At 38.1% G+C, this 27,800-nt stretch overlaps 1 protein-coding gene across 4 annotated transcripts in view; it reads left to right on the forward strand.

The window, feature by feature from the left end:
- Nucleotides 1-27,800, forward strand: part of PCDH19 (protocadherin 19) — a 116,726-nt gene that overhangs the window by 69,961 nt on the left and 18,965 nt on the right. For 2 of the 4 annotated variants that reach the window (XM_032881794.1, XM_032881792.1), the window contains one exon: nt 2,387-2,559. In XM_032881794.1, the coding sequence (XP_032737685.1) occupies nt 2,387-2,559 (173 nt within the window). Of the gene's footprint in view, nt 1-2,386; nt 2,560-24,401; nt 24,552-27,800 lie in introns of all 4 variants that reach the window. The other 2 variants (XR_004385483.1, XM_032881793.1) reach the window with 2 other exon arrangements.

The following is a 27,800-nucleotide window of genomic DNA, read 5'->3' on the forward strand; positions in this document are numbered from 1 at the left end:
TGGTACTGACAACAACAAATTATGCAGCCCAAAATGTCAATAGTGCCAAGGTTGAGAAACCTTGGTCTAAGAGATGGCAAATTGCATTGTCCTCATATTCCTCTTCAACATATGTCTCAAGCCTATTTTGGCAACTGCTGAAATGCACTCAATTCAGGGTTGATGTCTCTGGCTGAGAGCAACAATTTTGTGTTGTAGATTGAAGAAATTTTCATGTGCTCCAGGTACCAGAAATGCAGGTCAAAAAATTAATTTTGTTTTCAAAGTATACAAACCAGGTAGGTCATTTCCTTTCTTCTGAAATGCAGGAGTCCATGTGGGCAGGACCAAATACTTTTTTTTCTAAAAGACAAACTTTGAATCTGTTCAAGCTCTGGCGTTAGTATTTACAGGACACCACCACATCTGTGCCATAAAGCTAGAAATGGCTACACACTCTAAAGCCTGCATTTCCAATTGGTCTTCTTGACCATAAAAGAATTTTAAGATGATTGGTTTTTTTAATAGAACTACATGCTGGTGGGTCCACAGGGCTGAGGAGCTGCATGACATAATTTGGAGAAGCTGAGTGAGTTGGCTTATTGAATGATTTTAGTTTTAATACAGGTGATGCTCAGTGATCCTTTCTGAAAATAATTAGCAAACAGGTCAATGCTTTACTCGCTCCTGCTCTTCATTTTCTTATAATTATGGCTTTCCAGTTAGTGCCCTTTTGATCCTTTCTTTTTCATATTCAGAGCAGCAAGCATTCTACATCTAGGTTGGTCATATGTTAAAAATCTGCAGTGATTCCTTTTGACCAATGTGGTGAGTGACAGTGTATCTACTGTGTCCATGGCATAGTTCTTCATCATGTGTACTGAATGTTCTTACCGAAGCCTCAAAGAGCGAGGCCTGTGGATGTACAAGGTTGAGCACATCAAACGAGTTTGCACTATTCTCTTCACAGGCTCCCTTTTCACAGGTATAGTAGGTCCATTGGGACTTGTCCTAATTCACAAGCATGACACTCTCCGTTGTTGAGACAACATATTTTCTTGAGTCTGTCTTTGCTGCTTCCTCACTGATTGGGGAATGGATTCATCATTCACTAGGTATTTCAGATTCATAATTTATGGATTATGTTGCACCTCTGTTGCATACTGTTGCACATCTGCGGATTCTGTCAAGACATACAAAGTATTAGAAATAGCAGGTGGGGCCTCTATGGATGTACCTTAGGTATTATCCTCTATTTTTTTTTTAAGGTTCTTGGATTATATGTTTAGGGCATTGTATTTAATAAATACAAGAAAAGTTGGCCCATAAACTCCTCAGCTTCAAGTTTTCATATTCTTAGCATAACTACACCCACAGTTTTATTAGAACTCACTCTCTGGTTCACACTTTTGTCTTACTGTGCATGCATCGAGGCTTCTCTTCTCAGTTCCTTCCTCTTCCTGTTTTCTTTGAAACTGTCTCTCTGACTTTCTCAGTTAAAATTGATCTGAGTTCTCTGATCCTGATACTCCTTTCTATTTTAATTGCATTACCTCAATTTCTGCCACTTCAATTGCAGGGGATTAGTAGACATCTTTGGAAAAGCAGTATACATAGTGGTTAAGGGTCCAGGTTCTGGAGCTAGACTGCTTGGGTTTGGTCTTAGATCTGTTGCATTTTTATCAGCTGTATGAACTTGGGTGAGTTACATAACTTCTGTGTGCTTCTGTTTTTCTCATCTGTAAATGGAAATGTTTGTGGTACCTTTCTCTTACATAGTTGTGGTGATTAAAAAAAGTTAATTCATGTCAAGCACTTAGAATAGTGCCTTATGTATAGTAATTGCTCAGTAAACATTAGCTATTCTTTTACTTTAATTATATAAGAAGAGGGAAAACCTTCTGAAATGGTGATATTCTTTGCAGGTGGTTGTTTCAGATTTTACCTTCTTCCACCGTGCCTGTAGTAATGTTGAAGATAATGGAATGAAATTATTAGCTACATCAACATCCAATAGTGGGAACCTCTCTGCAGCATTAAGTTCCATTATCTTTATTTTTTTAAGATTTATTTATTTATTTATTTACTTGAGAGAGAGGCAGAGGGAGAGGGAGAGAGAGAATTCCAAGCAAATTCCCCACTGAGCACTGAGCCTGATGTGATGCAGGGCTCGATTTCACAACCCGTAAGATCATGACCTGAGCCAAAATCACAAGTTGGACAGTCAGTCAACTGAACCACCCAGATGTCCCAAGTTCCATTATCTCTAAACAGAAATTCCTCTTCTTTCTACTCTTTTGGGCAATCTAGTCATGTTGGCCTCACCAGAGAGCTGACATCATCCTGCCTCTGAAAGATTTTAAAAATTAGATCACAGTTGTTAATTCTCATTCTTTCTTCAACCCAGCAGCTCTACCTTCAAGGACTTAGAGGGCAACAGCCTGAAGGACAGTGGTCATGAAGAGAGCGACCAGACTGACAGTGAGCATGATGTCCAGCGGAGCCTGTATTGTGATACTGCTGTCAATGACGTGCTGAACACCAGCGTGACCTCCATGGGATCTCAGATGCCTGACCATGGTAAGGGCTGGTTGGATGTAAGTCACAGCCTTAGATCACAGAGAACCCAGAATGTTTGTAGGTATACTGTACGACTTTACTGTAATGAGTGTGTTGTCAAGGTGGGCATTGTGCTCATGCCTGAAGAGCATCTACAGAGTTGTGAGATGTCCTGACACCAGACCAGATTCTTCTTTATCCTCCCTGAGTGGATCCCCTAGGTTTGTATAATGTTCAGGCATTTTAAAAGCTGACTACATATACATATTGCATACATTCTTTTCAATAATAACTGCACTGAGCACATAGAAAATGAGCAGATGCCTTCTCACCAGGAGTAAATGCCTCTTTCTGCTTTAGTACATGAAATTTAACTGATCAGTCGAGTTGCACATAACATAGCACTAATGAGACCAAAGGGGTGGGCTTTATTTCCATATTAAGCTAGTTAACTTTACTCAGAGAGAGACTTTGTTCTCTGACCACAGATTGTATGCCCTTTACTGAAGAAAGTACCAAACTTCCAATTTTGTCTGTGGGGCTGCTATGCCAAATCCCTCTAGCTTCCATACACATGCCTGCCATTGATCATAGGAGAGACCAGTGTAAGAAAACATGGCTGACTTCAAGCAACATTCTGGGCATATGAAAAAAACCTCAGAACAAAGCTCAGGACTGGCTTTCTCATATATGAAGATGAGTCTGTTTTTGTGAATGCAGCCATACATGCTTTAGCAAGAGGAGCTATTTAAAACCATGCTGGGCATAAACCAGGGTATAAAAACATTAGCAGAGTTCTTCTAAGGCAGAGTGTTCAGATGGACTTGGGCACAAATGTCATTTTCAATGTTTTACTGATGCAAACATGCTGGGAAAACAGCCTGTCTTTTTCAATTAAGAACTATGAATTCAGCTTGGTGTTTAGGCTCAGTGAAGCTTCAGAATGCGTGGCTATGTCTTGAGAGAAGCTAGACGCAAGCTCAGCTGGAAGCCCCACTGCTAAAAGACTTAAAGAGGAGAAAACAAAATACGGTGATTATGTGCTGGTCTTCAGCTGTTTCATTTCACTGTAAACATCATTAAATGCTTTTGTTTTGGTCTTATAAATGAATCCAAAGGGGGAAAAATTGCACAATTCAAAAAAGGAAATGTTTTTCATGGAAAAAAAAGTTTGTCACTGTAGATTCTGTTAAACGGCCTAAAATCCATCCCCTCCCCAGACAGCTCAAGTGTCAAAGTCTATAATATATAGAGGTCATTACTAATTATGCCTTGCTTTCTTTCCTAATTGGCAAGTGGTGACATCCATGGAGATAATATACTTCCTGGGCAACCTTACTAAGACTAAAGATGAGAAAACTGAACATTTATATAACTGAAACAGAGACTGTTTAATTCTCAGAGGATTAGTAGTGGGTCACAGGGTACAGACCGGTATGTATCACTTACTAGCCTTGTATCTCAAAAAAGTGCTCTTTCATTTATATCAGAAAGGGTTTTAGTTAGATGCTTTTTAAAATGAAGTGAATCCAGGAAAGGAAATGGTCATAATTGATTCTCACTTTATGCCTGGCTAGAATAACTCTGTTTTAATTTTTGTCACATTTTTCTAGAAAACAGTATCAGTGGACTATGCTTAATTTTTCTGAGGGAGTGTTTCTTACAAAATTAACAGATGCATAAAATTATCTCTATTTTGAAAATCCTGATATTCCCTATCAATCATGGGTTTCTATACATGCAAAGAAAAATGCTGTGCTAATATCCAAGTTAGAAAACATAGACTACAGACATGAAATCTAAGGTAAGCCAACACAAGGGCACTTGGGTTTGAGATGCCCATCACAGCATCAATGAACCAAAGACGCCAGGGACTATTTTTCCCCCCCTCAAAGAATCTTTGAGACTTTCAGTGCAGGTCTGAGTCCAGAGAAGATTCCATTTTCCCTCGTGATCTTTCCAAATTGGTAGTCCCCAGAAGAAACAGTACCATATTGCCCTGGAATTAATATACCTAGAACTATTCTTGTTAGAATGGTTACGAGATCAGGTCTATGTGGTTAATTGGCTCAGTGATTGTCTTTCAACTACTCTGCCTCAGGATAAAATGAGAAGTACTATGTGAATCCTAGTTTGAGATAGTAAAATGCTATAAAATGTTAATTGTTGAAATTTTTGCTGTTGTTTGAGGTAGCAGTAACTGAGGTGACACAATTTATGTGCCCAGCCTAGAGCTGATTTGGGATATAACAGTTAAATACTATTACGGAAACCTCACAAGTACTGGGAACTCATAAGGTAGAGCCTGAGATGTAAGCACGACTTGAAATACCGTCTGTACCCAAAGGTTAATGACTCAACCAAACGAAAGTGAAAGAAAGCAAACTCAAGGGTTGGCTTAAGATTTAGCCACTGCTGGAATGATGGAAAAAAATTAAGATATATACATGCAAACTGAATACTGAGAAAAAAAATATGAAATTGTTGCCAAAATGGAACAGCAAAAAGTGTCCGTGTGTACATGCATGTGTGTAATCATCACCTTCTATGTAGGAGAGTATTGGAATAATGCCACACGTTTGCTTTAGAAAACTCTCATTATTATACAATCTACAATCTATATACATATACATTCTTACAAATGAACTGGCTGAGCTGAATTTCCTTGTTGCCAGGTGATTGAATTACACATTCATTTATCATTTGAGTGCCCTTGAATTAATAAGTCTCAGCTTGTCCCCAGTAATTCAGCTCTTATTGTCATGGCTTCCCAGAAAAGAAGGTGATGGAGAATTCTTTATCCTGCACTTTCTACTTACATATAGCACTTTTTGGAATGTTATCTCTCTGTAGCTCTCAGAGTGCCTTGAGAACAAGGAAGTGTTGTCATTCAGCATATTTTATCACCTGATTTGTTCTTGAGGTGATTTGGTGCTAAGCTTAAATTCTTTAACCAATGCCTTCTCTTCCTGAATTTGCCTTATTTGGTAAAATTACCAACTTCTGGCAAGGCCAAGAATTTTGCCTTATGCAACTGCAGCAGATAGTCTCCAAGAAGAGTAACTGACCATTAGAGAGGTAGAGGTGCCAGAGATTCATGGGTTTGTTGCACAGTTAGGGATATCACTGAGTTTGAATCTCTTCCTCTCACTTATTTCTGGGTTGAGTAGTGCTGGGGTTAATAGCTTCCTTCTCTTCCATGCTTCTTTGCATGACCATTTGTGATGACTTGGATATACCATTATGTTTACTTAAATATGTAGTCCTTTTGGGAATCATATCCTAGAACTATACATACTAGTCCCGAGCTCAACTAATTTGTTTCAAATCATACATGTTGTCTCTTACTTTATGATTTTAATTATTGATTCTAAACCCATCAACTGAAAAGATGACTCTAATTGCACTAATGTGGATCTAGTTTGGAGTTCACGACAACACTGATTTGGTTTGTCTCCCATGCTAATTGATACCACATGGAAACAACACACAGAAACTCAAAATAACAGCTATTTGCTTTCGTATCCAAATGCATCCAAACACAATGTAATGATTGCTTTATTTCTGGAAATATAAATCCTTTTGGATTTTACTAAACTTGTTTATTTGGTAGTTTATCACCTGAATATCATTTAACACGTTTGTTGTGTAAAACATGGATTGAAAGAACTTGATCTGTGCCTAATACAACTGCTATTACAAGTTAACCATGAAAATGTTCTGTAGGTTTCACACTATGCATATTCTAGTTTCAGTCACAGGTATATTAAGATGTTTACACTTCCAGCAGTCTATCAGCAATGTGTAATTTTATTTCCTCTAGACTTTTAATGAAATTATGGTTTAGTGACTGAACATCCTTTGCTTATCCTCTTACCTATCCCCCTGACTCACCTCTCATCTCACTAAATTTCCAAACACTCATTTCAATTAGTCTCTTGGCAAAACAGGGTGTTCTCAATGGAGAATATTTTGTGACATTGCAAAGCAGTGTGCTCCTGGTCTCCAGAAATGGTAGCAGGGACCAGATGTTCATAGAGTAATCGAAAATTCCATTTTATCAGAATAGCATTTGCTGTCAAAAACTTTTATCTTTACTTCAACAAAGAGGTTGATTAGATCCCCCTGGACCTGAATTAGCATCTTTGAAGCTAGATATACTGTTTTGCAATTCATGTGGTTCGTTATCCCCTGGTTGCTCACATAGAATCTTTTAAAAATGTCTTCAGCCTCATGCATATATATACACGGTGAAATGTTTAATTACTTGAACAATGGAATGCATATGCGTATAGCGAATCTATATATGTGATGTTCAGCTGTTTTCATCTATTTCAGGTATACAGTATTCTAATGCCAGGTAGGAACAATCCATGAGTAGATATGTATCTTTCACCTGTTCATTCAAACAATAATTTTGAGTGCTCACTGTGTGCCTGTCTCTGGGAATTGAATGTGTCAGTTACTGTTATTATTGACTGTGAAAGTTCTCATCTCTTTAGCTTTGCTTATATCTGGGGTTTACTGAATTGACCAAGGTCAGCTCAATGATGAAATGAATAACTCTTTATGATTTTAGAAATCATTATAAGAATAGAGCCTGGTACTATTAAAAACCTTATTAATGTTGTGTCAACAAGGCGAAAGAAACAATAAAAGAAGACTTATAATCAAGATCTTATTTTTAATAAGAATATCATGAAAGACTCTTCCTTGATGCCCTAATTTGAACAATGTCACAGAGGTAATCATTTTGTTTTTAAACCTATCAGCTCTGAGGCCGAACTTCTTGCTTACTTTTAGTTAATTTCATTATAACACGATAGGTTTAATCTCTGACATGTCCAGTTACCTTGTTGGTTTAGAGGCACTCAGTGGTACTCAGTGCTCGGTCTTCCTTTTCCTCTGATGTTGGAACTTTTATCCAGTCTCAGTCTCAGCAGTGGCTGGGCAGGTGGGAATAGAGGGACAGGTGGATGCTTTTGTTTATTTCAACTACATTGCTGCACCAGATAATTGGACTCCTTTCAAAGCATTATTTACATTTTACTGGCAAGACAGTTGCTGGAATAAAAAGCTGTCCTTAACTAATGGAAACATCCATGTTGTTAGCAGTTGTTTGCTACCATTATTTTGGCATGGGCCTTTTGGTCAGAGAATTCTTTTAGGACAGTTGTCTTCATCTGCTTTGAAATAGGAACATCGTGCCCCCCACTTTTAAAAGAAAAATAAGATGTTTTCCTGATCCACTTGGAGCTTTTAGTTGTCTCATATTCAATGTCTATTTTAAAATTGATTATAATTACCTGTGGAAAGGGATTCATTATTCATCAAGAAAATAGATGTCAGGGGCTTTCTTGACTGGTTGACACTAAGAATTTCTGTATTTTTAAGCACTTAGAAAGCACTGGAGGATGGAAATTATATAAAGGGAGCACACTGGATAATTAAGAATTTTATTCTCTAGGAGTTTATGAACCAGTAGCACAAATAGTCTGGTATGGAATAGACCTCATAGGATCAGGGAAGAAATTAATCAAGATTATTTGAACTGGAAAGCAAAATACATTTCAAAGGACACTGATGTAATGGAATCCCTTTGGAGGAATAGTGGAAGGCGGGCCCTGATATAGTAAGCTAAATAAAATTAGGCTATATTTGGGTGATTTGCTAGGTGAAGGTTTGCCAATTGCTTTATGATACAGCAAGTTCCATAGGCCATGATAAGTAGGGACACTATCAATAGGATAACAGATGAGAAGCAAATCAAGTTGTTTTATAGGGCTAGATCACATGGGTAGCTTTGCATACTCAAAAAATTCCATTGAAATGTCAAGTTCCTCATCTTCTTTGGGTCTTTCTATTTAATGACATTTCTGTCCTATCATAAGGTGGTTAAGAATCAAAAACTCCATCAGGATGGGAAAACATAAATCTAAATTTGTCATTTACATATTTATGAAGTTGTTCTTCTGTTTGTTTTCCCTTAACCCCTTTATTATGAAATAAATATGGGGAATTGAGTCCAGTCATAATTTAAAAAGCAATTTTAAGAATACCAAAATCATTTGTTATTCCTTTACTTTATTGGCAAAATACTCATGAGATGGTTTTCCTCTTTTATAGATGCTTTTTGTCATCCAGAGTCATGTCTTAGCCTCAGGTATTTTTGGTCTCTGTCTTTACCAGATGGGTGATTGCCTGTTTACTTTGGGCCAAGGAAAGGCAATTTCACACATCTACTTTAGAATTGTGGCTTTTTGACAAGCAAGTCTTTTCAATTTCTTTTCCTCCATGGTTTATCCCCAGCAAATCCCCAAACATGGAAAAATCAATGAGATCCAGACTGGAAAATGTTTGAGTTGGCCCTTAGAGCCATCATTAAAGTTGTTTTTTTAGAGACTTACACACAGCTCAAGGTAGGCAGACAAAGCCGACTCTTTTGCAACTGGGCAGAATGCAGTCCCATGAACCAATTATTCTGCCATGTAGGGAGAATACAAAGCAGTTATCTATCGCTGGGCCAAAGAGATGATCAGTGAGATGTGAGTTTCTAAGAATTGTTTTGGAGCAAACCCTTTGGGGTTGGACATTTGTGTGCAAGTGACAAAGCCAGGAGGGTGTTGTGGGATTTTAGGTTTTATGGTGAACCTTGAACTTCTTCACTCGAAAATGTGCAGGTCTAAGAATTGTCATTGGAGGAATTTGCGAGATGGTGTGTCACAGAAATAATTTGAAAGGCATGGAGTCCAGAAGTGGCCAAAGGAGTTTATCAGAAAACAAGCTCTTTGTGGCTGAATTTATTCACGGTTTTGTCTCATTGAGGTAGCCTCATGAGAGACATTTGTCTTGTGAGGAATCCTGGTAATCAGAAATAATAGTTCTACTTCATTACTCTTTGCAATAGTATAGACAACAAACTTGAAAGCTGTTAAATCTGAGATAATAGATACCATTTTATCATGTTAGTTCTTTTATTTACTTATTTTTATTTATTTGAGAGAGAGAGTGAGCATGTGTGTGGGGGGAGGAGCAGAGGAAGAGAGCAGAGAGAATTTCAAGCAGGCTTCCCACTGACCAGATAGCCAGATGCTGGCTTGATGCAGGGCTCCATGCAAGGCTTGATCTCACAAACCCTGAGATCATAACCAGAACCAAAATCAAGAGTCAGTCGCTTAACCTACTAAGGAGGCTCAGGTGCCCCCTAAGTTAGTTCTTTTAAACCTTAGTAATAGCCACTTTAACGGCAAATGAGGCACTTCAGGTTCCTGTTTTAGTTTAACAAAAAGATTTCCAGTTTGGTGTAAGTTAGAACCTTAAATATACATTCATCTTCTCCTATCCCAGTTAGCTAAGGCTTAGGTTCTTTCTAATTCGTGGTCTAGTACCTGGTGATGCAGGAGTGCCACTGTAACCTGCTTTAAATAAAAGCATAACTTGTTACCTTGCCCTTTTAAATAGATATCTGTAAACAAACACTCCTGTAATCACCTGGAGAAATTTGGTAGCCTTAGTTGATTCCAGCAAGGCAGCTTTCCAGACATGAGTTTGCAAATTGAAAGCCAGTGCCAGAGATGTGTTTTCAAATTTGTATGAGGCAGCTTTCTTCACTTCTAAGTTCATATAGTCTCTCCTTTCTATCCTTAGCTTGGGGAATAATAGATTTTTGACCACTTGCTTTCTTTCCTCCTCTTAGAGTTTCCAACCTGTGTGAACAATAGGATATTCCCCCTTTTAATACATGGATAAGTGGGAAAAGAGGAATAGTATAGGTTCCAAGATATTTAGACTGGTCAGACTGTTCCAAGGCATCACCATCTGCTGTTTTTAATCATTAAAGAGGCTGTCAGTTGTTCTGAGCATCCAAAAGAACGCTTTTGATTTTAATTTAATTTAAAAATCAGCTTATTGAAGAAGAAATGCCTCCAGCACGTAAGAGTCAGCTTGCCCACTGTTGATAAACCACAGCAAATCAGATGCAGAAGTTGACCCACCATTCATATGCAAATGTATACCATTTTAAACTCGGGGAACTATTATTTTTATCACTAGCTAGAAAGCTTAGTCCTTTTATTATTTTTTTAGTTTTTATTTTAATTCCAGTTAGTTAACATATGCTACTATATTAAGTTTCAGGTGTACAATATAGAGTTCAGCAGTTCCATACATGACCCTGTACTCATCAGGATGGAGCACTCCTTAATTCCCATCTTCTATTTAACCCGTTCCCCCACCCACCTCCCCTCTCCTAACGATTAGATTGTTCTCTGTAATTATAATCTGTCTCTTTCTTTGACTTTCTCTCTCCCATTATTTTCCTTTGTTTCTTAAATTCCACATATGAGTGAAATCATACAGTATTTGTCTTTCTCTGTCTGACTTACTTCGCCTAGCCGAATACTCTCCTGATCCATCCATATGGCAAGATTCATTCTTTTTTATGGTTGAATAATATTCCCGTGTGTGTGTGTGTATACTACCTCTTCTTTATCTATTCACCAATCAGTGGACACTTGGGCTGCTTCTGGATCTTAGCTAATGCTACTATAAACATAGGGATGCAGCTATCCCTTTGAATTAGAATTTTTGTATTCTTTGGGTAAATAGCCAATAGTGCAATTGCTGGAACATAAGGTGGTTTTGTTTTTAACTTTCTGAGGAACCTCCATACTGTTTTCCAGAGTGGTTGCACCAGTTTGCATTCCCACCAATAGTAGTGCAAGAGGGTCCCATTCTCTCCACCCTTGCCAACACTTGCTGTTTCTTGTGTTTTTGATTTTAGCCATTCTGACATGTGTGATGTGATATTGCATTTAGTTTTGATTTGCATTTCCCTGATGATAAGTGATGCTGAGCATCTTTTCATGTGTCTCTTGGCAACCTGGATGTCGTCTTTGGAGAACTGTCTGTTCATGTCTTCTGCCATTTTTAATTGGGTTGTTTTTGGGCTGTTGAGATTTTGTAAGTTTGAGAGACAGAGAGAGAGAGAGAGAGAGCAAGCACATGGGCAGGGGCAGAGGAAGAGGGAGAGAGACTCTTAAGCAGACTTTGGCTGAACATGGAACCCAACATGGGGCTTGATCTCACCTTGAGACCTGAGCAGAAACCAAGAGTCTGATGCAGAACAAACTGCACCACCCAGGTACCCCTCATATTTAGGTCTTTAATACATTTTTTAAAAAATCCATTTTGAATTTATTTTTGTGTATGGTATAAGACAATGGTCCAGTTTTCCTAACACCATTTGTTGAGGAGACTGGCTTTTTCCCACTCGATATTCTTTCCTGCCTTTTTGAAGATCAATTGACCATATAATTGTGGCGTTATTTCTGGATTTTCTATTTTTTTAATTTAAATTCAATTAACCAACATATAGCATGTCCTTAGTTTCAGATGTAGAGTTCAGTAATTCATCATTTGCATATAATACCCAGTGCTTATCACATCATGTGTCCTCCTTAATGCCCATCACTCAGTTACCCCATCCCTTCACCCACCTCCCCTCCAGCACCCCTCAGTTTGTTTCCTATAGTTAAGACTCTTCTGGATTTTCTGTTCTCTTCTATTGATCTATGTGTCTGTTTTTGTGCCAGTACCATACTGTTTTGATTACTGCAGCTTAGTAATAAAACTTATGGTCTGAAATTGTGATGTCTCCAGCCTTGTTCTTCATTTTCAAGATTGCTTTTGCTATGCAGGGTCTTTTGTGGTTCCACACAAATTTTGGGATTGTTTGTTCCAGTTCTGTGAAAAATGCTCTTGGTGTTTTGGGCAGGGATTACAGTAATCACGTAGATTGCTTTGGGCAGTATAGACATTTTAACAATATTTATTCTTCTAGTCCATGAGCATGGAATGTCTTTCCATATCTTTGTGTCTCCTTCAGTTTCTTTCATTAGTGTTTTATAATTTTCAGAGTATAGGTCTTTCACCTCTTTGGTTAGGTTTATTCCTAGGTGTCTTATTATTTTGGTGCAATTGTAAATGAGATTGTTTTAATTTCTCTTTCTACTGCTTCATTATTGGTATATAGAAATGCTATAGATTTCTGTACATTGATTTTGTATCCTGTGACTTTGCTGAATTTGTTTATCAGTTCTAGCAGTTTTGGGTGGTCTTTTAGGTTTTCTATATATAGTAGCATGTCATCTGAAAATAGTGAAAATTTTACTTCTTCATTGCTGATTTAGGTGCCTTGTATTTTAATATTATTATTATTATATTAGTTGTTGTTGTCTGAGTGCTGTGGCATAGGACTTCCAGTTCTTTGTTGAATAAAAGTAGTGAGAGTGGATACTTGTTGTTCTTGTTCCTAGGAGAAAAACTCTTGTTTTTTCCCCATTAAGGATGATGTTAGCTGTGAGTTTTTAAGATAAGGCCTTTAATGTGTTATGGTGTGTTCCTTCTAAACCTCTTTTGTTGAGGGTTTTTATCATGAATGGATGTTTTACTTTGTCAAATGCTTTTTCTGCATGTATTGAAATGATCATATGGTTCTTATTCTTCCTCTTATTTATGTGATGTATGACTTTGATTTGTGAATATTGAACCACCCTTGCATCCCAGGAATAAATCCCATTTGATTATGGTGTATGATTTTTTTTAATGTATTGTTGAATTCAGTTTGCTAGTATTTTGTTGAGGATTTTTGCATCTATGTTCATCAGTGATATTGACCTGTATTTCTCCTTTTTCAATGGTGTCTTAATCTGGTTTTGGTATCAGGGTAATGCTGGCCTCCTAGAATGAATTTGGAAGTTTTCCTTCCTTTTCTATTTTTTCGAATTTGGTTGAGAAGAATAGGTATTAACTCTTCTTTAAATGGTTGGTAGAATTCACCTGTGAAGCCATCTGGTCCTGGACTTTTGTTTGTTGGGAGATTTTTGATTACTGACTCAGTTTCTTTGCTGTTATCTGTCTTTTCAATTTTTAAAATTTCCTCCTGTTTCAGTTTTGGTAGTTTATATCTTTCTAGGAATTTGTCCATTTCTTCTTGTTGTCCAATCTGCTGGCATATTGATTATCATAATATTCTCTTATGATTGTATTTCTGTGGTGTTGGTTGTTAGTTCTCTCTCACTTTTGATTTCGTTTGAGTCCTTTTGCTTTTTTTCTGGATGTAGGTTTATCAATTTTATTTATGTTTTTAAAGATCCATCTCCTGGTTTCATTGATCCATTCTATTGTTTGTTTAGATTTTTTTTTAAAGATTTATTTATTTATTTTTGAGAGAGAGAGAGGGTGGATGGAGGAGCAGAGGGAAAGGGAGAGGGGAGAGAATCTCAAGCAGACTTCCTGCTGACCATGGAGCCCAATGCTGGGCTTGAGCTTATGACCCTGAGATCATGACCTGAGCTGAAATCAAGAGTTGGATGCTTAACCAACTGAGCCATACAGGCATCCCATGTCTTTATTTTTGTTTTGTTTTGTTTTTTAGATTCTATATCATTTATTTCTGCTCTAATCTTTATTATTTCTTTCCTTCTGCTTGTTTTAGGTTTTATTTGTTCTTCTTTTCCTAGGTACTTTAAGTGCAAGTTTAGGTTGTTTATTTGAAATTTTTCTTGAGTTAGGCCTGTATTGCTATAAACTTCCCCCTTAGAACTGTTTTTCTTAGAACTGCATCCCAGAGGTGTTGGACTATTGTGTTTTCATTTTTATTTGTTTCCATGAACTTTTTAATTTCTTCTTTGATTTCCTGTTTGACCCATTCATTTTTTAGTAGCATGTTGCTTAACCTCCATGCATTTGTGGTCTTTACAGATTTTTTTCTTGTGTTGACTTGTAGTTTCATAGCATTGTGGTCAGAAAGTATGTACTACCGTGATTTCAATTTTCTTGAATTTGTTGAGGTTTGTTTTGTGGGCTAAAATGTAATCTTTTTTAAAGACTATTCCATGTTCAGTGCACTTGAAATGATTGTGTATTCTGCTGTTTTAAAATGCAGTGTTCTGAATATATAAGTTAAACGCATGCATTCCAGTGTGTCATTCAAAGCCATTGTTTCCTTTTGATGTTCTATTTAGATGATCTGTCCATTGATTTTAGTGGGGTGTTAAAGTCCCCTAGTATTAATGTGTTATTATCAGTTAGTTTTTTTTATGTTTGTTATTAACTGTTTTATGTATTTAGATGCTCCTATGTTGGGTGCATAAATATTTACAATTGTTATATCTCCCTGTTGGATTGTTCCCTTTGTTATTATGTTGTGTTCTTTGGCTCTTATTATAGTCTTTGTTTAAAGTCTATTTTGTTAGTTATAAGTTTTGCTACTCCAGCTTTCTTTTCATGTGCATTTGCATGTTAAATGTTTCTCCATCCCATCACTTTTAATCTGCAGATGTCTTTAGATGTAAAATAGATCTCTTTCAAAGCATGAGAGACTGTGGACTCTGAGAAACATACTGAGGGTTTTAGAGGGGAGGGGCATAGGGGGCTGGGTGAGCCTGTTGGTGGTATTATGGAGGGCATGTATTGCATGGAGCAATGGGTGTGGTACATAAACAATGAATCTTGGAACACTGAAAAAAAATAAAGTAGTATTTAATGGAGTACTACTTGGGTATAAAAAAATAAAAAATAAAATGGGTCTCTTGTAGGCAGCATATAGAGAGTCTTTTTTTTTAATCCATTCTGACATCCTGTGTCTTTTTTTCTTTCTCCAGATTTTTATTTAAATTTGGTTAACATAGAATGTAGTATTAGTTTCAGATGTAGAATTTAGTGATTCATTAGTTACATACAGTACCCTGTGTGCATCACAACAAGTGCCCTGCTTAATCCCCATCACCTATTTAACCCATCCCCATGCTCCCCTCCCCTCTGGTAACTCTCAGTTCATTCTCCATAGTCTATTTCTTGGTTTGCCTCTCTCCCCTGCCCCCATGTTCATTTGTTTTGTTTCTTAATTTCACATATGAGTGAAGTGATATGGTATCTGTCTTTCTCTGACTGGCTTGTTTTGCTAGCGTAATACTTACTAGCTCCATTTATGTTGTTGCAAATGGCACGATTTCATTCTTTTTTATGGGTGAGTAATATTCCATTGTCTTCTGATTGGCGCATTTAGTCCATTTACATTCAGAGTAATCATTGATATGTATTTATTGCTATTTTATTATCTGTTTTGTCATTGTTTCTGAAGATTTTCTCTGCTTCTTTCATGTTTTGCTGATTTTCTTTAGTGATATATTTGGATTTTTTTCTCTTTATTCTTTGCATGTTTATTACTGGTTTTGATATATGACTACCATGAGGTATATAACCTCTTCTCATATAGCAATCTTTATTAAGTTTATGGTCATTTAAGTTTGAACCCATTCTTTTCTCCTCCCCACATTTTAGGTGTATGTTCTTTCCATTCAACATGTCCCTTTAAAAGGTTTCTTGCAGAGTTGGTTTAGTGGCCATGAACTCCTTTAGTTTTTGTGTCTGGGAAAGTGTTTAATTCTCCTTCTTTTCTGAATGATAGCCTTGTTGGATAGGATATTTTTGGCTGAAGATTTTTCCCATTCAGCTCTTTGAATAAATCATGACAGTCCCTTCTGGCTTACAAAATTTCTATTGAAAAATCTCCTGCTAGCTTTATGGGTTATCCATTTTAAGTTAGTGACTTTTTTTGTCTTGCTGCTTTTAGAATTTTTTCTTTATCACTCTATTTTGGAAATTTAATTACATTATGTCCTTGTGTCACTCTTATTGATTTTGATGGTTGTCCTCTGTGTCTCTTGAATCAGGATATCTGTTTCCTTCCTCAGATTAGGGAAGTTTTTGGTTATTTCTTCAAATAAATTTTCTGTCCCCCTTCCTCTCTCTTCTTCCTAGGGACTTCTATAATATGAATGTTATTATATTTGATGGAGTCCTAGATTTCTCTGTGTTCCTGTTTTGCATAATTCTTTTTCCTTTCTTTTGTTCAGCTTAATTACTTTCCATTACTCTGTCTTCTAGGTCACTAATTCATTCCTCTGCTTTTTCCATCCTGCTGGTCATTCCATCAAGTGTGTTTCTCCTTTCATTTATTATATCCTTTATCTCTACTATGTTATTTGTTATCTCTGTGTTAAGTGCCTTAATCATGTCTTCCAGTCTTCTGAAGTCCAGTGAGTATCTTTATTGTCTTTGATTTAAATTCTCTATCATAGATATTACTTATATCTGTTTCACATAGATCTCTGGCTGTGGCCTTGTCCTCTTCTTTCATTTGGGATAAATATCTCTGTCTCCTCATTTTCTCTGCCTCTCTCTATTTCTCTGTGTTAAGAAAGTCAGTTGGATCTTCTCTTAAAAATAGTGATTTTATGAAGAAGAGGTCCTGGAATGCTTGCAGTGTGGTATCCGTTTTTCACCAGAACATGGTACTTCAGGAGAGTGTCTTATGTGTGTTGATTATGCCCTGCTGTTGTGTCTGAGTCACTTTTCATTTCCATGCAGTTATCTGCACTGACTCTCTGTCTGTTGTGGTGTGGGCTTGCTCTCTGTAGTATTAGTGGGACCCAAGCAGGCCAGCTCTGATGGGGCATGCCTGCCAGGAAACTTGGGAGCAGGGTGGTGGTGTTAGAAAAATGTGCCCTGGGCCAGTAGTTCTATGCCAGATCCTCTGAAGTGTTCTGGTTGCTGGGGGCAACCAGCCAGGGGTATGAGGCTAGGTGCAGCATGCAACACTGGCTGGGGGCATGCTGCTGGGCACAGTGTGGTGGTTTGTCCTGGTGCAGTGGCTGGGGGGGTTGCTGTGGAGCATGGCTGCAGCTGTACACCTGGTGACTGTGCCCAAAGTGTGAAGCATGGGACACTTGACTTGGAATGGTGCAAGACAGCACCTATGGACACCTCACTGGGAGTGGCATGAGGCAGCTGCTGGGGATATGTGAGTGGGTGAGATACACAGGGTGTCTTGGGTGCAGAGCTAAGTGTGACATTGTGGATGTGTATGGTATTTGGTGGCAGCTGTGCACCAGGCAGCTGGTGGGGTGCATGCTCAGCTTTCACAAAATTTGTCCTGAGCCCAGGGCTGAGGCCAGCAGGATTGGAGTGGGCAAGTCCTCAGGAGAACTTGTGCATGTGGCACACTGCTAGATGGTTAGTTAGCAAGTGTCTGTGTAGTCCTGCGTCTGGCATGTGTCTCTATGCTTATGCTCTGGGGTAGGGAGGAAAATGGCTCCTGCTAGCTCCCTTGTGTCCAAAGTCCCCCAAAATGTTAAGAAATCAGCATGAACAGATCTGTCTCTTGTTTCCCTGGTGTTGTGTAAACTGCAGTTTTTGTGTTGCCCCTCTATGCTGCTCAGGCTGCTCTTTCTTTAAGGGTGGTGACTGGCTATCACTGGTTCTCTGGGCTCCCCAGTGTTGAGTCGGCTGAGCTTTAAAGCTCCAGTTTAGAAGCCCCACTGGTTTTACAAGCTCATGTATTCCTATTCAGCCCCTCTGGTTTTTAAAGCTGTGTGTATGGGGATTAGTCTTTGTGAACTCCCTGTACAAGGGCCAGTTTCTAGGCACTCTCTGAGCGTGCAGATCTCCCCCTCCTGTGGGCAGCCTCTCTCTGTCTTTCTGTCCTTACTAACCTTCCAGATGCAGCTTCTTTTCTATATTTAGTTGTAGAGTTTGTTCTTCTGCAAGTGTTCAGATTGTGTCCAGTTTATTGACTTGGATGTGGATGATATCTTGTTGAAAACATTGGATGGGGTGAGTTCAGTGTCCTCCTACTCCACCATCTTCCCAAACTCTGAAAATTTAGTCCTTCTAATTCAAAGGGCCATTTTATTCCAGAGACATACTACATATAAATATCTGTTCCTTTTTTTTCTGGAAGAAAAACAGATGCACCAGAGGTTTAAAGATTTTATTAATGTCAAAATGCAAATCAATGACTAAGTCAAGAGTAAATACCAAACTGCAAATTCTTTTGCTTGTCTCACTGACTATCAAACTGCACATTTTAGAAGTTGAGTGATTATCTGTGAGTGACCTATGAAGTCTGGGTTTTCCTACACTGGAGGATTTTTGCTGAATGGCAAAATAAGCATTCAGAAATACAGTGTCTATGCCCAACATGGATTGTTAAGACCTGGAGCAAGAACTTTGTGCCAACTGTCAATTTAGAAGATATCATTGTGCCTCTCAGAGCTTCACCAAACCCTTTAAGATTTATAATTGATGTCAACTGAAGTTGGAGGCAAAGACAAACTTCCTCCTTTGACTACAGAAAACGTTATTTTACTGTTGGACCCAGTTAGCTGTAGGATAGGTGTATTGAATCACACTAGCCTTCTGCTAACATAGCAAGTGAGCGCTTCTTGAATTCAGATGATGATCAATCTATGCAACTAAAGAGTCTGCAAACACATTTTGCTGCTGGAGTTGGCACCAAGAAACCACCATTCCAAACTAACCATCTCTTATTAATCTTTTGGTGTTTCCTTTGTGACACTAATTAGAGACCCATAAAAGTATCTGCTTTGGATCTTTGGTTTAAAATACAATTTTCAAAGAGATACAATCTACTTTAAGGCTTCCATTAGTATGGTGTTTCTCCTCATGAGGGAAAATGACTGACTTGGCATTAAAGTTTGTGTGATTAATCCATAATGTTCCAGTAATTTAAATGCCAGAAAAAGTTGCTTCAGTAGTTGGTGTAATTTATTATGCTCTCCAGATTCCAGTGGTACTGAAGTGGGTGGCAGATGTTTCTATCAGCATTGTATGTCCACAGTCTGAAGGTACCCATTCCCAGCCTGTAGCCTTGCCTTCCAGACTGCTTATCTGCCTTTTGCTTTGGACTTAATTCCTCTTGATTGCCTGAGGGGGTTAGGCTTGTGTTTTGCTTCCTTTCTGCAAGATGATGAGCCAAGAAATGAGCATTGTACTGTTGGATGAAGGGAAGTCTTCTATATTGTATAAGAGCTGTTTAGCTCAAAATGATAGCTTATCAAATGGGCCCATTTAACATTCAAACTATTACATTTGCATGGTAAATACGAAGGGCAAGCATTTCTTGCTGCTGTAGTGCCACATTCCCATTCCATCTTTGATAGATTTCATACCCAGAAATAAGTGCATCACTGAGCAAAGAACATTGTGACATAAGTGTTGAGTGTTGAATGCCTATCTTCATCCTGTGCTTTTGTTTCTCCATCTACAGCACCTTTAAGTGCCTCATTTCTCTTTCATTTGTTTTAAATAAAAATTACCTACAACAAATGACTTATATGATTCTTGTGGACAGAATCTCTGGATGAGGAATTGACTGTATATTAAATAAGTGAGATTTGCAACATTAGACATTGTTTTCTTTGATTCAGAATAGGATACTTCTTCCAGACGCTTAATATTAATTATCTAGGATCTTTTAGAGTTTAAGATACCAATACCAGAAATGTAGGCACAGAACCCAATATTCTACTTGTAGCATTACTTAGAGCCCCTTTGGTATCTTAAGTTTTCACTGTCTTCAATATAGAAAGTTTAAAGTGCTGAAATGTCCCCCAAATCATTGCAGTAGGAGTTCATGTTATAATGTTATAATATATTATTTATTCCTTACAGCAACTCTGAGAGGGAGACAAGCATAGAATTCCAAAAAGTTAACAGAGGAATGATAGCCATTTAAGTTGAGACTCAAAGTCAGAATCTTAACTAATTGACAAAGAAAGAGGAAATGGAAATGAGGAGTAATGAGAGAAGTAAGATACAAATATCTGGGGTTGCAACTGAGTTTGGCAGGGACATGAAGGGCATAATCTGGACTTCCCTTAATATGTACTAGCTAATCTTGTTATGTACTGAGTCTTCTAATTGTCACTAGAATCTTCCAGATAGATGATACACCATCAATTCAGGCTCTAAATAATATGAGCAAGTCATATTGAGTCAGCACAACTGCTTCTACTCTATTCTATTCTCAAGATTGACATCACTAGTCTGCCTATAAATCCAAAGGCAAGAACAGCATCATGGTGGCTAAGAGTTGAGATTTTGGAATAAGACAAATCCAAGTTCTATTCATTTCTTTGCCACTTAATAACCATTGACCTTAGTCAAGTTACTTATTATTTTTTCTTGAATCGTCAATATTCTTATCTGCAAAATGGGAATAAAAAAGAAATTGCTGGGGCACCTGGGTGGCTCAGTGGCTTAGGCCTCTGCCTTCAGCTCGGGTCATGATCTCAGGGTCCTGGGATTGAGCCCTTCATCGGGCTCTCTGCTCAGCAGGAAGCCTGCTTCCCCCTTTTTCTCTGCCTGCCACTCTGCCTGCTTGTGATCTCTCTCTCTCTCTGTGTCAAATAAATAAATAAAATCTTAAAAAAAAAGAAATTGCTTCTCAGGGTGGTTGTGAGATGATCCAGATAGGGTACTTCCTGGTACATAGTAAGTGCTCAAAAAATAAAAAGGGCTGTTATTACAGAGATTCAGTTAATGAAATATCCTCCTTGCATAATTTCAGGGACACCACCATCCAAAACCTCATCTCTTTGCTGCTGTCTGTGATCCCTTTAATAGAGGGTTAGGCATTTCATTTTACAATAACAGTTCAAACTTCAAGCAACCCTTGGGAAGAGGGAATGAATTTGTTCAAATTTACACTAAGTTGTTAAATGACTGTTGCTAGATTGTTTCTAAATATGGAATTTAGCATAGATGGGGGGATGGTTTCTAGAATATTGAACATTAAGAGTCTCAGAGGGGGGAAGCACAGAAAAGGGGTGCTAAGGGTGACAACCTTCTGAGTTTGCCCAGAGCTATCAATGTCCAAAGTAACATTGAGTAATTGTTACTTGATTTACTCACTGTCAAATGTCTAGATGCTGAAAAGCTGCCTTCACTATCAAATCATTTTTCTGAATTAGCCCAGATTCTGGTTTGAGGAATTATAGAATGTCTACCAAAGGTTTTCATGAAACTTGGAAAAGAGGTTTGTGTTAATCTACACTATAAAATGTATGCTCTTAAGCACCTGTGGTGAGGCAAACAAAGCTATAATCCTTTCCTGGTGGCATTGACTCTGCTTTGCTCTCCCTATGTAAAAATGTACATGCCCCAACCCCAGCATCCTGATCCTTCTTCCCTGCTCTCCCTTTATTGCTTCACTGCTCTTAAATGGCTAATGGGTGGCAGATAACATTTTGTTTCTTTTTTTTTTTTTTTTGGTTCCTATCTCATGCCCAGACTTTCATTAAGAAATAAATGAGGAGATACATTTTTCATTTCTAGCTTTCCTTTAAAAAAGTCACCCTTCAAAGGATCTTTCCTATTCTTTTTTTTTCAAATGGACTGAAAAATGCACAGCTCCTACCTGAAGTGTCATATCTCCTTGTCATATGAATGAGCTCACAGCAGATCCATGGGGACAGTGTCATCTGAGTAATGGTAGGAATTTATGTGTCTTTGGATTTCTGCCTCCTTTTGTAGTGGAAAAATGAATTTGTTAATGATAAAAAAATCTCAACCAAGGTACCTTATAAAATCCTTTCTATATAAATACCAGGAGAAGGCCACTCAAATATATAGCTGATAAATGAATTTTTTTTTTTTACTCTTGCCTTGCTTAGAGCTGGTTGTCTTATATTAATATGTCACATGACTCATCTTCACTGGTTATAGTATGGTGAATTTAGGTGGCAGACTGTGGTTTTGTGGCATAAAATATTTTGGCTTGTAAAGGACCTTATGACATGTTTGTGTTTGCCAATAAATGGAGACAGAAAGGGGAAGGGAGAAAGACGGTGGGCGGAACAGAGTGGAGGGAGGACGAAAGGGAGAGGGAGAAGGGGGTTTCAAATACACAGAGAACTGTGTGGAATTAGGGATAGTCAAAAAGAACTTACAACATAGGGACAGGCACTGTTTTTGAAAAAGATTCTGAGAAAGTTTCATAGATTGAACATAACGTTCCATGATCAATGTAACTGGAAGTACATAATTTTTGACTTCCTTAAAATCCAAATCTATGTGCTATATGAAAAATGCTAAAAAGATAATTATAGCCCTAATATAATGCCATGCTGCCCAGGGAAAACTAAGAATTATAGTTTTCACTCTATTATTTATTCATCACAAAGCCCCAGATAAGTCACTAAACTCTCAAAATCCCAATTCATATATTCATAGATGGGCTGATGAGCAGTGTTGCAATAATGTTGCTGGGATTAAAAACCAAAGTGATATTTATATTTGCATAATACCTTTTGTTAGTACAGTATTATCATGAATCAGATAGGTTTTTTTAAAATTATTATTTCTGTGTCCTTCTGCTTGCTGGCCTGTTGACCTGAGCACTTTCACTTTCAGCACAATCTAGTTTAACAGAAAGAGAGCACTGACCCGAGAGTCAGGGGCTTTCAGTTCTCATCATATTACACAAATTAATAGTTGTGTGGTTGTACACATGTTTCTTGTCCTGTCTAATGTTTGGGTTTCTCATCTGTAGGATGGAGGATTCTGGTAGTACCTACATTACAGAGTGGTTGTAAGGATTAAATGAGATCACACATAAAAGGCATAGAAAAGTGCCTTTTCTGTAGTAGACAATCAAAGAATGATAGTGATAGGTGAGGCTGATGAAGTCATTCTTCTTCTTGGTTTATTTTCCTTGTTCACTTGCCCATATCACTTTCTCCTTTAAAATCTTGTGCAAAATTGAAGTCTTATAAGAAAAAAGTCTTTCTTGACTATCAGTTTGTCCTGATTTGTATTTTACTTCCCACCTCTTCAACACCTATATACACAGTTTATATCACATTAATTAGCTTTTTGCTTATTTTTAATGTAAAATGAGGTGGTTGATAATTGTTAAGATCCTTCAATTTCTAAGCTCTTTTTTTCCTGCATTTTTGGTTCTGGGCCCAATTTTTTCAGATTCCTGAGCACACGGCCATTTGCCAGTGGATCCGTAATGAGTGCCATACTCAAGTTAACAGATGGTATGGTGTGCTTGCTTTGAGGGGTAATTACTCTTTCATCTTAATTTCCTCCCTTTGGCATTCCTTTCTTGGAAGCTGCTCAGTGGTAATGTCATGAAGCATGGGGTGAAAATCAAAGTGAAGTCTATTTCAGAAAAAAAAAGTACAGTTAAAAACTAAAGACCAGTGGGGGCGCCTGGGTGGCTCAGTGGGTTAAAGCCTCTGCCTTTGGCTCGGGTCATGATCCCAGGGTCCTGGGATCAAGCCCCACATCGTGTTCTCTGCTCAGCAGGGCGCCTGCTTCCACCTCTCTCTCTCTCTCTGCCTGCCTCTCTGCCTACTTGTGATCTCTATCTGTCAAATAAATAAAAAAATAAATAAAAACAAAAAAAACCCGAAAGACCAGTGAAGAACTCCCAAGGGAGGGACTTTTCACCCTAGTATTAGGGGCCAAATAAGTCAAAGGGTACAATGGACTTATATTATTTGTTCATTCCTCTTTTTCTAAGCAAGGTGGCTATTCCTAGTTGTTAACTGTCTCCATTTTCCATAAACAAAATTTAAGACTCCTCCTTCTAACATGTGATATCTTTGTCTAAGTCTAACACTTTAAGCCAAATCTTGCACTCTTTCCTCTATGGGGTCAGTTGCAAACTGCTACCTTTAGTACAGACTTTTGTTTATCTTTTCTTCCCCATCCCTCTCTCTCCATACACTTTCTTCTTTGATGTTTCTTATGTAGCTCTTTCTCCAGCCCTACCCCTTTTAAGTTCAGCCTTACTCTATCCTCTTTCCTTCTAGGGATAACTTCTCTTCCACCATTTTTACGAAAAATGGAGATATTTTCAATGACATTAAGTAAGAATTTTTTTTGGTTGTAGTAGCTCAGCATTCCCTTGTGGAAGATTTTTATGCTTCTTTTCATTTGGTACCGTTTTCTTCTTTATCACTTTTTCCCCTCTTCCCTCACAGCTCATAACACACTACTATGAGTGGAGAAGACCTTCAGTGAACAAATCTTGATCAGTTCATTGCTGTGAACACTACCAAACAACAGATGCCATCTGCCAATGTTGGATCCTCAGGGCAGTACTCATCTACCCCATTTTACAAATTCCAAAGGTGAAATAATTTACTCTTAAGACAGGGCAAGGATTAAAGAGAGTTTGTGTTTCCTGGCTTTGTTATATTAGTCCAGGGCATTGTTCTGTTTTTCCATTTGAAATCTCAAAGCCTACTGGACTAGCAGGAAGTTCTGAAAGGACTACCTCCTCCAGTTCTAAAAGGACTATCTCCTCCAGTTTAGAAAGAATGTTGCTTAGGGAAACTGCAGCAGAGTATAACAGCGAAGCCAGAAAGATTAGGAAACTGCAGCAGAGTTTAACAGTGAAGCCAGAAAGATCAGGGAGTCAGAAGCATTACTGTGAGATAGAAGGAAATAACTGGTGTGCCTAACTAGCCCAGGAGGCATGTTTGATAATACCCAGGAGGGTCTACAGTGGTGCTAGCTGTATAGATACTGGCCTTTCACTTTGTTTCTTACATTTTACTCTTTGAGTTGGCCTGCTGTGTTTTCTGTGTCACTGGCAATTCTGTTGACCACAACATTTCAATTGAATCACAGCTTGAATGTTCTTGAAGTTTCATTCCCTCTAACCTTGCTGGATTCTTGCTTATGTGAGAGTTTAAAACTTTTTCGTTCAAAAAGTACCTGATGAAATTCAAGTCTTTCGCTTCTGTTCCCCTTGTCATTTCCTCTAATCTGGACTTTTATGGATTGAATGTTTTTATTGCAATAAACGCTAAAAGTTTTGTCAGATGGCCCAGTCATTCTAGATTTCCTTGTTCTTTGTGGTACTGTATGAGCATTTTAGGGATGGTCATTTCTCAAAGATGATCTAAAAAATATCTCCATATTATTAAAACATCCTGTGATGACTCTTTACTTTCCAATAGGTATTGAAAAAATTATTATTTTTTCCTTTTAACTGTGGTTTTTGTTGCATAGGGAAGGAAAACCCTGATTCAGGTATCTGGATTCAGGTCCTGAATCTGTTACTAACTCCATTTGTGATCTCGAGCAACTTACTTTCTCTCCTTGGGCCCCAGGTTTCTTATCGTAAGTGGAGAATTTGGACTGGGTGGATTTTTTTTTTAATTTATTTATTTATTTGACAGAGAGAGATCACAAGTAGGCAGAGGCAGGCAGAGAGAGAGAGAGAAGGAAGCAGGCTCCCTGCTGAGCAGAGAGCCAGACGCGGGGCGTGATCCCAGGACCCTGGGATCATGACCTGAGCGGAAGGCAGAGGCTTTAACCCACTGAGCCACCCAGGCGCCCCGGGTTGATTTTTATATAGGGGCTAATTATTGCTGATAGTTTAGGACTCTTTATTTTTCATTTAGTATGAAAAGATTGTTGGGGGAGTAGAAGGGATTTTGGCTGGATTTTCCTCTGTATTTCTGAAGACCAGAATGGGAAATCTTAGTCATGGGGTTGTAAATATCATTCCATCATAGTGAGGGAAATTAACATGAAACAGTGGTGAAGCTAGCTTGTGTAAAACATTCTGAATTTCTTTTTCTTCTTTGACTTTTGTTTGCATGTGTTTAGCCTAACTCTGCTTTTAAGTGTGTGTATTTTTGTGGAAATGGTCCTCTTTTCCTTTTACGCCTGCTTCATGTTCTCATCTTCCCTCTCCCTTACTGAATCATTCATTTCTGAATAGTTTGCAATTTTCAACTTAATTAGGTCTTTCCCCTAAGTGAAGAACACAGCTGTTTCTTCTCTAATGCTTTGGCAGCTGCCTCTGCCTTTCCCAAAATGGAATCATTAGCTCTTTCCTTCAGTTTCTTAGTTGGTCATTAGTTCAGGACTACTAGCCCATCTCCTGGTGCTAGAACTCTCAAATCTCATGGCCAGAGTTACTCTCATTGCCTTTGGTTCCTTTCAATCTTTTGGGGGTTTAATTCTTATGAGAAGAGATCTAGCAGTCCTTCAGAGTTCTGCTTGCCTCATTATCTCTGGTGATTCCATTGTTCAGCTTTTTGACGTGCTGAATCATCTATGGGGAGAACCTAGCCTGATGTTGCTGATGTGGTTTTTTTAGATAAAGAGAGGATAAGAAGATCCTAAATGTACTTTGTCCCTGAATTAGATGACCCCTATTTGTTCACTTCACAGATTTTGCATTACAATTCCCAAGAAGCATTCTTGCCCTTTGGTCTTTTTGTCTTACTTCTATGTGCCTGTGTTTCAGAAAGTGATTGCTGTTTTTCTCTAGATGCTCTGACTTTATCTGCCCCTCTGGCCTTTAATTTTATGATTACTCACATCAATGGTTAATTGTCAGGATTTGCACATATCATACCTTGCCCTTACATCTAAGCTATCAATCAGCTTCTGTGCTCTACTCCAACTCCCTTCTCACATTATGCTCCCGGTTAATCAACCAAAAGCCTTCTGTATTGTCAGTTTAGCAGTGTTGTTACAAATGTGTTTGATGAAGCCTGGTTTTGCTTCCCCACCCCAAGTGCCTCATTCAATTTAATTATTCATACTTAACCTATTAGGTATCTTGTCAGTATTTCCTTTCTGAGGTCTAGATTTTAAATTTGAGTGTGTTCTGTGGGTGTGGTTATTTTTCCTAAGTGGTGAGATCTGTTGCAGCAGAGTCAGAATTAGCTTTGTATCTAAGAGGAAAGCAAGCACAGAGAGAAAGAACATTGCTCACATTCTCAGAAGGAGTATTCAAGGGTGAGCCCTTGGCAAAATTGTGTTAACAGTGTGACCATATCTATCTGCCTGCATCTTCCCCTCCATTTGAGAGCACAGGCATCCAGTGCTCCTCTTGGGTTTTCTTAGTTTCTGTCACCATTAGCCTTTCTACTCAGGGCCCTGCATTCTCAGGCTTTCTTTGCTTGTTTTCTGCTTCCAACATATAAACTTATCTGTTCCATGTTCCATTTTCCCAAGGTCCTAATTATTTCAAGGGACCTGTGAAACTCACTGGTGTCCCTTTGCAAATAGCATTTAATATCTTTTTTTATTGAAGTATAGTTGACATTCACTATTACATTAGTTTCAGGTGTATAGCATAGTGAATTGACAATTCTATACATTATGTTATGCTCACAATGTTAAGTGTAGTTACCATCCATACCACATGATGATATTATAATATTATTGTCTATATTCCTATGCTGTACTTTTCATCTCCATCATTTATTTTATAACAGACAGTTTGTGCCTCTTAATCCTCTCCAGTTATTTAATGTAATGATAATACAAAGAAAAAAATCAATGGTAGCATTTGGGTCGCCAAGGCAGCCCTGATGAGGGCGATATCTTTAACATGGAGTCTCTCCTAGCAT

Source organism: Lontra canadensis, unplaced genomic scaffold (genome assembly GCF_010015895.1).
Source record: "Lontra canadensis isolate GAN:19392208 unplaced genomic scaffold, GSC_riverotter_1.0 scaffold77, whole genome shotgun sequence".
Classification (NCBI taxonomy): Eukaryota; Metazoa; Chordata; class Mammalia; order Carnivora; family Mustelidae; genus Lontra; species Lontra canadensis.